Source organism: Rhipicephalus sanguineus, chromosome 2 (genome assembly GCF_013339695.2).
Source record: "Rhipicephalus sanguineus isolate Rsan-2018 chromosome 2, BIME_Rsan_1.4, whole genome shotgun sequence".
NCBI lineage: Eukaryota > Metazoa > Arthropoda > Arachnida > Ixodida > Ixodidae > Rhipicephalus > Rhipicephalus sanguineus.
The window spans coordinates 59,254,450-59,265,002 of NC_051177.1; the positions used below are offsets into that span (position 1 = coordinate 59,254,450).

Here is a 10,553-nt window from a genome sequence, read left to right on the forward strand (position 1 = left end):
ATTGATGCTGTAGCCCAACGTCGCGCTAGTGTTGATGTCACTAGGCATGCCACGTGAAAACTGACTTTAATGTAAAAATAAAATATCAGCATTTCCTGAGCATCAGGCTTTCCTCAAAGCCATCTCTGTATACAGGAGATTTGTATGGCGGGTTAGTCAGCTTCAAAAATTGGAGTCGGTACCCCGTTCATGCGTGTGAGCTTTCACTTTCTCATAGCGTGTGTTCCGCAAAAGGAAGGGCCTTCTATTTTATATTTAGGCCGCTTTCATGCTGCACAAGCATTTCATAAGTTGAAGACAGGATGGCTTACAAATAATGTATGCAGCACATTTGTTAGTTTCCAGCACACTTGTTTTTTATATCACTAAATACTCTGTCCCGTCCCCCTCTTCCTTTACACCTGCATTTTCGTTTTATTATTGTGCTGGAGATGATAATCGGTAAATTTTTAACGTGCAGGGACTTGCACCTAAAAGCTGCCTTTGTCCGAAATTTTACGTCAAGGACAGACACAAATTTAAAACTATTTACATTTACTGGCACAGAAGGGTGAAATACAAGCCGTGTGGTTGTGTACAACACTGTCATCCCCAGCAAATGACCACCCTTGAGTAAAGTTTCTGTGTGGCAGTTTGACGAGAAGTTCATTGCAGGCCAGAGAGGGTACTTTGAAGGCAGTTGTTTTTTAAGATGTTCAAAAGAACATTTGAATTATGTATTGTTACTTTTGGGTACCTTCTTTTTGTATCTCATTGTTGATATGGCAATGTCTTCATCATACAGTAGTTACTATGGCAATGCCACACTGTCACCCGGAGTCCTTGCAACTCCTATCATTACATAAAAGCCACTCCCACTCAGGCTGCTTGATTGTCATATTGCTGTGGGAACAGTTTGCGAGGCATCCAATAGTATGAGATTGTAATCCTACAGATTACAGTCTCATACTATTAATGCCAAAGAATAGGCATGCACTCGTGAAATGAAAACATCCATGCATAAGTGATGCATGCTGCATATGCTTAGTCATTCTAGTTGTTACATAGACATTCAAGTGCAGGCTGATTGCAAGGAATAACCTGCCACCATTTCAGCTGCTTTTCAAGGAAGAACAGTTGTGTCTGAGAGGATGTTCAAATGTTTCAGTGTGATCAAGAAGGCTGTACCAAACAGAAAACATTTGTGTGTGCTCAAAACTGGATTTATTTGCAAAAGCTTACATGACCAAATTTCTTCAAAGGATCACAGCATGTTCAAGTGCTTCTCCATTACCAGGTGAGGCGGTCGCAAAACCTCCGATTCTGAGAAATCTGAAAAACAACAGTATTCATCGAGAACATGTCATTCGTGCCACATTCAAATCATTTCGTAGGGTAAAAAATGTGTTCCGATTTCTGCACCGTTACACCTAAAGTCAAATAATTACATTTTTATGGCACAACGAATGTAAATTATTCTACTTCAATAGCCTGAAGAATTTTCTTTTTTTCAGTTGCAGAGGCTTCAACACCAAAAAGCTAGTGATAGCTAAGAAACAAAAGACAGTGCAAGAAAGTGCTTCAGTTCAAGAAGACATCTCAAGCAAGTGTCTAGAATGGCCACAATCTGTGTCAGTAAAAACATTTAGACTTTGTAAAAGCCCTGTAAAAACTCAAATGCCACGCCATGAAGCCTGGCAATTTCTAACTAGAAATCAAGATCATGGGCATGCTACTGACACCTGGGACTGTATTTTATATTGTCCCATTTCATCTGGCATTCCTCTGCCACTGGTTCAGATATGACCAACATGTCAATATCACCAGGACTGACCACTCTCAGGGTCACATGATAATAGGAAATGCAATCGAATATCTCTGTCTCTTCCATCAATATCTTTGTTTTTTTACTTATAATATCCCACAACATAAATGTTGAAATACACAGGCACAGTCGAGTGCAGATGACGTACCATTGTAGATGTCTTCAAACGTGATGGTTTCATCCCGTCCGTCCAGTGCCTCCAACATGGTATTGGAACTTGGCAAGAATGGCAGTCTGCCAATCTGGTGGAAACAGCGGTTGGTTTCAGTCGATAACAGTAGAGACTGCAAACACTGGCTATGATTTTGGTGAGAAATCTTGGGATAGTCAAGTTATTCAAAATGTCCTTCACTGTGATGTCTGTTGTAGAGCATGTCACTTTTTGAAATAATGTCGAAGCTGTTGACACTGGTCACGAGTGAAATAGCCAGCGTTATGTGTGCCTCACAGACTGTACTCTATGCTGCATTGTAGTTGTCAGCCAATAGCTATATTCAACTTAGCTATATAACACTCAATGCACTACTTCCTTGCACCTTTAAGGTTGGTAAATTACACTAAGCAATACAGCTTTATGAGTTAGAGCAGTACTAATTGAAAATAAGACATTACTATTTCTACCAACTTACATGCCCAAACGAACTTTATTCAGCTTGCTAACCATCAAGCGAGTTATATTCAAGGGTCACCACACCTTTCTATAAAGAAAGTCGAAGGGCCTTGTTCAATCGGTATTTCCTTATGTAGTATCGTATTTTCCCACAGATGCTTATGGTGCGGAGCTGTACGAGCCAATTATGGATGACTATGAATGAGGCTACATTCACAGTGAAGTTTTTTGTAAGACTACCGATGACTCAGAGTTAATGAAATGGCGAATTTCCCGCCTGATGCTTGTTCCAAGTTACCGCCTTACCTGTAGAGCTGCTTTCCTTTCCAACATGATTTTCATAGGGGCATGAAGCCCCTGAATGGATCGGACCGCGGCCAGTTGCATCTTTCTAGCATTTTCCTCGAACTATAAAAAGTAAAACAAATCATGTAAGTATAGAAAGTCACTAAGCTGCCAAAAAGCAAACGTACATGTTTTTCCGATTCCTCCAACGGGTGGGAAGAGGCGAGGCTGTTCCTCACGCTGGGAAACCTGGAGACACAAAATCGAATTTAGCTATCAACCAAGATGCGTTCTCAAAAACATCGTAAGTTGTCCGGCCCACTGCGACTCACCCGTGAAGCATAACTTCGTGGACACCGTAGGCGCCATGCTCCATCGACGCAGGCTTCTTCACAGAGTTTGTGGGCCTCAGCGGTGGAAGACTCATCTGACGACATAAATGGTGAAATAATGTAGTACACAGCGTTAACACGAGAGCCTACATATGCATCCTCAACCGTCCTTTGAAACGGCTGCACGAAACATCAATGTACTGCTCCAGTGAGGGACTTTCGGTTATCAATACACACATTAAGATGGATGTTGCAGTCACAGGAAGACAAATGAATCGACCGCACTGCAACAAATCCGAAAACATAGGGCCGCGCAACACGACATACATGACATCCATCGATGGACTCGCGGAGCTGCTCATCGTTAGATCCTACAGCTCATTTTCGTCAAAGCTCTCGTTAGTTAGTAGGGTTTTACGCGCAGGGCACTACTGTCAATTACTACACACAGTAAAAGCTACGCTATTTATAATGGGCTAGTAAAATACAGCGTGCGAAGCACATACCTTCAAGCAGTGAACAAGCAGCTTTTAAACAAGATGGCCGGCTGAATAACAAAACAAAAAAAAAAACTTGCCACCCAAAGCGCCATCTAGGTCTTGTTTCGGTTTCGATTTCGTTTTTCTTGCAGTTGAAATGTGTTTTGGTCTAAGTATTTTATGACTTCGCATTACTCCGCATCTCATAGCTACCATCTCAATATATGAGAGCTTCACGCATGCTCATTGCAAACGTACATCGATCATCGATCGGTTAAAGCATGGGTTAAAGAAAGCTTGTTTCGCTTTGCGTGTTTTTTGTCTGTGTTTGTTTGGGGCGGTGTGTTTAATCAGTGGCGTAGCAACCACGTGAGCAACGGGAACAGAGCGCGCCGCCCGCGCTCCACTTTCCTCCGCGCTCACTTCTCCCGCGCTTGAACATCAGCTGAACCACGTTGTTGGACTCCGCCCTCGCGGGCCCTCGCCCTACGCTGACCGGAGCTATGCGCGACGCTATGTTTCAGCGCATCGTGGAGCCCTAGCTGTCGATGCATCCACGTGCTTTCGACGTTCCGTGTTACTCGTAGTTGGACTGACGTTCCGCATTCTCTCGAGAATGACATCATGGACAGCCGTCACGAAGACGTGGATTTTGATGCAGCTCACGTTGTTGTGTCGGACGTCACAAGTCGAAGACCGTGAGTATACACACTCATCAGTCATCTTACACTTATCAACATGTTATGAATGCGAAATACATCGCTAAAAAAGCGGATTACAAGAATGAAGATTAGATTCATTTTATGACGAACCATATTGTTTATTACTGTTATTTATTATATTGAAATGCGGAAATTTTACATAGAAAGTGGTTTAATGTAATATAAATGATGTATTTTCTTGATTAATAATTTTTGAAAAGGGTATTTTAGAAATACGCTTTTCTACAAAATGCCTTATCTACAAGTTCTGCTTATTTAATTAGACTGTATGCTGACTGCATTACGAAGTATGGTCAAACACAAGCTCGCCAAGCGATTCGTTTAGAGCAGCTGCCAATTGAAGCTTATCGGACTGCCTTGAAGCCTATCGATAAATGTTTAGATATGTCATCAGCCAACAGCTTATGCGAATTAGAAGCTCGTATTCTGAACGAGTTAGAGATTGTAAGGAATTCATTACGACCTTCATCATCTGATAGGAAAAATAACACGCAGGCCGCACATGTGTTTTCTTTTGCGAAATCGTCCAGTTGACTGCGTTCTCCTCATATAGATTTTATTATCGCCGAAATATACTGCATTCCGCAAAAGAATCTGTATGATGTAGCGGAGCGCTAGCTGGTTCGTGTTTTCAACTAACACGGCAGCTGGTAAGTCATACTACTATCTGTATATGACTTACCAGCTGGCGGAAACGCTCGCATGTATAGTGTCTAATGGGACTTTTTTTCAAAATACTGAGCACACGCTGGATGGAGGAGACGGAAGTTCGAAGGATGATCGAGGTCATTCGAATTCTGCGTACTAATTGTTTTGTTTTTCCTAACGTAACCGTCGGTTTTCTGGGCTATTTCTTCGCTGCCTACTCTTGCTACTAAACATACTGAACATCAAGTCAATATGAACTTACATCTGTATATAACTATATGCATTACAGTTGCAGTCGCAAATGCTTCGCCCTGTTTACCCAGATGCCTGACATAAAACGACGTATAGACTCCCACCACCCCGCCCCCACCAACTATATTATATACCTGAAAAATTTCCTGGATACGCCATTGCGGGAGAATCTCGATTGCACGCATTTAGAATTGTTAGTAGTAGAGTACAACACCCATATATGATATTATACATAGATCAATAGATGTAGTACATTACACAACATGCATAGATGCACATTAGGAGACTATGGACTCTATGACCATAAATATGCTAACGCTTCTCCGATCGTTCGTTTTGCCCAAAGTTACGTCACCGAAGCCGTATCCTATCAGAAAATTTCTACGCCCGCGTTTAATAAAATCCACTTCAGTAAAATGCCGTATGATCACATTTCTTCATTATGCTTTTAAATTTATACTGCAGATATATGAAATGTATGGGATGAATTTACCCTAATTCGAACGCAGATGAAACGGGGGAAAAAAACGTTCCTGTTTTGTCAGCGATCGCTGTTGATATTCCACCAAAAAATGCGGGCATTGAACGGACAATATATGATGTCGGTGAGAGTGGGTATTATAAAAAAAAAATCGCGCCCGATTCGAAGCACGTCAATGGTGAATGCTTAAACAAAAGCTGTTAGCGGAATGACCAGCGCATACTTGTTCTGCGAAATCAGGGGCGCCCGATACTGTTGCCTTTATTGCCAGAAAGCGTGACTGACGACCAAGTTGAAGCACGTAATGTTTTTTGCGGATGCGTGCATTTCGTGAACAATAACAACGTTGTATACACAAATAGCGATTGTACATACGTCAAGCATAACAGCCTGATGGTAATGTCCTTTTTTACCGTGCTTCGACTGCGCCAATTCATGCGCTATCGCATCGTGCCTGTTGATAGATTCTACGTGAATGTTTTCTGCAATGCATTGGGCGACTATTGGGCATCAAAACTTCATTTTACTACATATCATGAAGAACTGCAATACTGTTTTCACTGTTCACTCAACGCGACGCGATGTCGCTTACGCTTGCCGATACGCAACCTTCTGTAAGAACGCCTTCCCGCCCATCATGCCGTAACCAAAGTGACATTGACTTCGTTTTCGGCAGTATACCTTGTAAAGCTGATACATCTATTTTTAAAGATTGGACAGTACAGGAAACCAGACCCGTAGCCAGGAATTTTTTTTCGGGTGGGGGGGGGGGGGGGGGGGCGGAGCATTTGCTGAAAACCTTGACTATTTGAGAAAAACACCTATTGTCTTTATTACAGCGAAAGCTGTTATGAGATCATTTCACCGGCCGTTTTTGGTGCCGTAGTTGTCCGCCGCCGCCGCCGCCGCCGCCGCCGCTGCCGCCGCCGCCGCCGCCGCCGGTGTCCGTAACCAGTATCGCTCGAAATAAGAAAAAAAACTAAATAAGAAAAAATTCCAGGATGGAACGAGGTTCGAACCTGGGCCCTCTGCGTGGGAGCCCAGTATTCAACCTCTGAGCCATGCCGGTGCTTCAAACTGCTTCGCAAAAAGGTCCTATACAGGCTTCATGTCGGGAAGGAACCACATTAGCATATGCAATATAGCGTGGTAAAAGAGTAGAATAAGCACCAAGCGTCGCACAACGCGGATTCTGTAACCAGGCGTCACACAATGCGAATTGCGCAACGAGTAGGTTGTTGAATGCTTCCAACCCATTACAAAGAGCTTTGCCATAATTCTTCATCGTCAGCACGCACAGCATCAGCAAAGTGCGCATAATGCCTTACATGCGTTTAGCAGGTACCACGGCTGTCTGTAGAATCACGAGAAATGGCACAGTGCCTACTGCCCTACTTCTCAAAAATTACAACGATTTATAGCGTAGTGGGTTCCTCGCAAGTGCACTTCTGTTGGTTGCCAAGGAAGCCCATAAGGCTCCCATGATCCATTTCCTCAGGGTCTCAATAAAGTCAATTCTCTCTCTCTCTCGCTCTACGTTTCTCCGGTTAAAGTGTGTTATAAAGCGTGGTGGGACAGTTAAATAACGACCGGGCGTCACACAATATGCATTACGTAACTAGTGGGGCGTTTAAAGCTTCCAACCCATTACAAAGGGCGCAACCATAATTATTCATCGTCATCAACCGCCGCATCAACAAACTGCACATAATCGCTTACATATGGTACCTCGCTTCTCCGCAGAACAACGAATAATGTCGTGCTGGGTGCTTCCCAACTTCCCAAAAATTACGCTTTGTTGCGTAGTGGGTACGTTGCTAATGTACCTGTATTAGTAGCCACAGGAGAGTTTATAACGGGCTCTAGAAATGCCGCTCTTCCAGCTTTCGCTGTGACTGTGCTGCGCTTTCCGCGCAGGCCTGGCGTTTTTTTATTTTCGGTAAAAACAACCCCCTTAATTCAATTTTTTGGGGGGCTAGGGGGGGGGGGGCTAGGTCCCCCTACTCCCCCGTCTATGGGCCTGCAGGGTACATAGGACGACGCCGTCCACCTGCACGTTGATACCTCAGCTCCACTATCGCTGGTTATGTGAAACTAAGTGTGTGGCGAAGCGCGTTTGAAGGTTTATGATACGTCATTATCATATATCATTATCATTATCTCGTATATCCTTCTGAGCTTATTTCGCGCCCTAGCAATAATCATAATTTATCTTTTGTTCAATTTTCTTTAAGTAACAATATTGCATTGGTTATACTTTCATACCAGACCAGTATTCATAGAAAAACATCTTACGCTAGAGCTCTTCACAAGTGAATGTTTTAGCCAACCGTAGTGCTGGACATATCATTAGCGAAGCCGGCCGGCCAATGGCATCGAAGCACTAGCGAAAGAAACGTTTCGCGAATTCGGCTCCGAGAACGCTGTATATTGTACCGCCCTAGGTGATACTCGCCTGCCGCTAATAACCTGGAAGTAGCGGGTGCGCAGCGTGCGTTAGATAGGAAGGCAGTTCGTGCATGACTATTACGTATATTAATCGTTAGGGTGCTATAGGCTGGTTCCAAAACTCGCGGTGGTATAGCTTAAGGTGTTGCCCAAGCTATGACGTGGTCTCGGTGGGAGCGAAATACAAGAACACTCGTATGCCTAGGTTTAAATGCTCATTGAAGAACTCGAGGTGATCGAAATTAATCAGGAGTTCACCACTTCGACGTGCCCCACAATCGTATCAGTGTTTTGGCGAATAAAACATCAGGGATCGAATTCACAAAACCTCTCTTTCCTAAGTGCGTTTTCCCATTGGTCAGCCGGCTTCGCTAATGATATGTCCCGCATCGTGATTGACTGAGATGTTCTCTTACGAAAATTTTTAAAGATATTTTTAATAATAATAATAATACTATATATCTGGGGTTTAACGTCCCAAAACCACGATATGATTATGAGAGACGCCGTAGTGGAGGGCTCCGCAAATTTCGACCAGCTGGGGTTCTTTAACGTGCACCTAAATCTAAGTACATGGGCCTCAAACAGTTTAGCTTAAGATATTTTTGTGAATACAAACCCAGAATTTAAATAATCTTAGAATTTAGCTCCTAAATCAGTCTTGCAAGTCGGTTTCGCCTCACCTTCAGTTCAGGCGAAACCAGCGCATGGAAAGACATGATGTTCTCTTCCTTATTACCATAACGCCCTTCTTGTCCTTTCGTCCAGAAAAACTTATAATTGTTACTAAGAGGCGTGCATATATATGTACTGCATGTTCTTCACAGCTGAATCACTGTTCAACCGCTCGTATGCACAAATGCGCGTTAGCAGCTTTAACTAGTGCTCCATTTTCTTCCACGCATGTATTATAATGATCGAATGTACCTTGCACAGACAAAGTTAGGAAATTTGATGAGAACGATGACAGATTTATTTTTTGCACCTCGCTCTTTTACAAGGCTTTGGCTCCCTCTCTGTCGACAACTGCCGCTGACGCGCCACCCGCCGCCCACCGCACGCACGGTGGGCGGCGGTGGAAATGCCGCCCACCTCTCTGGTTCACCATTCAGCGCTCCGATACCCCTTTGAAGTGCGCTTCTGAGGAAAGAATAAGCAACTGTGCGCGCGCAACGCCAGCGAGCCGTGCCTCCCGCCCCCTGGTTATGCAAAAAGGAGTCTCGACATGTGGCCTTGTGGTTTCAAGGATCGCCAACTCCAGTGCCAGCGCTCGAAGACAAGCGCCCTTGCTTCTGTTTTCTATGTGCCTCGTAGATGCCAGAAATGCGCGCCCAGAAATGGAATGTGGATGTATGTCGAAAACGGGAAGATTGAAAACTTGAAATTATTTAACCTAATATCCCCCCCTCACTCCCCACCACCGCTCTCAATATGTCCACCCTAAAAAAAAAAAAATCTGGGGAGAACCATGGCGTGCACATATATATGCTGGGTGCCAAGATGTTAACGAATTGCAGAAGGCACGAGCATCGTCGAATCTTCACCGCTTGTCATGGGGCAGTTGCTTCAAACGTTGTAGCGTGCTCGACGGTGCGCGCGTTTTCGACGAGGCGAGCGTGAGAAAAGCTAGCTGACCGTGAAGACGAAGCAGAAGACGGGAAGCGACGATCTGTGACTGAGGGTCCAGACACACACCACGCGCTTCTTTCTCTCTGGGAACCGTGCGCTTCTGTTCGTGGCGCACACGCAACTCTCCATGCCTTTCGTGCCTCCCTTTCGCTTACTCTGCAATTCCCTGGCTCTCTGCTTCGCGCTGAAGTATCTGGACAGGCCAGGAATGCATGTACACAAAACGTGCCTCCCGCTGAAGCACCTGTTTCGCGCCGGGTCGTGCAGAACCGCAATAGGTTTACCGGCTGTTGTGAGAGGGAGCGTATAGCCGAGGTCACTGGAGCTGCAGTACCCCGATAATATCAGCAGAGACACGGCCGCTGGATAAAAAGCCCAGCGGCCGTGGCAGAGAAAGGTTGAAGAGCGTATTTCATTTCGCGTTTGTTTATTTTTCTTAAAGATAACCTGAGTGCTACTCTCGTTCTACAGGGCATCGGATGTACGACTACATGGCCAATTTTACTAGTGTAATGCTAACGGTATGGTTACAAGGTATGGCTAACGGTATGGACACACCCACAAAAGCGTGGCTTTCACTAAATGTTATGACTACCACATGGAATCTAAGCACAATGTATGCAGCGCTTCCTCATGACTGAATTCCTTCTGGCTTATTTTCTAGAGGCCGGCGTTTTCAGTAAAAGGTGCGAACTCTGTTAAAATGGCACGCGGTGTAAACAAAGACTGTGTGTTCCAGCCTTTTCTTCTCGTTTTCCGCGTCTAAGACCGCACGTGCTGATGAGTAATCAGAAGCCTGGGCCGGCACACCGTTAGTTGGGCTCTTCTCCGCAATAAAGCGAGCTATTTTCACGCGCACAATT

The 10,553-nt window shown here is 44.4% G+C and overlaps 1 protein-coding gene across 1 annotated transcript; it reads right to left on the reverse strand.

The window, feature by feature from the left end:
* Nucleotides 1-1,180: 1,180 nt before the first annotated feature.
* Nucleotides 1,181-3,603, reverse strand: LOC119383048 (proteasome maturation protein). Its single transcript, XM_037651026.1, has 6 exons — nt 3,538-3,603; nt 3,032-3,126; nt 2,888-2,948; nt 2,721-2,822; nt 1,953-2,046; nt 1,181-1,311 (listed from the first exon to the last, which is right to left on the reverse strand). The coding sequence occupies exons 2-6, from the start codon at nt 3,124-3,126 to the stop codon at nt 1,244-1,246; spliced, it is 420 nt and encodes a 139-aa protein (XP_037506954.1). The 5' UTR covers nt 3,538-3,603; the 3' UTR covers nt 1,181-1,243.
* Between the last annotated feature and the right edge of the window lie 6,950 nt (nt 3,604-10,553).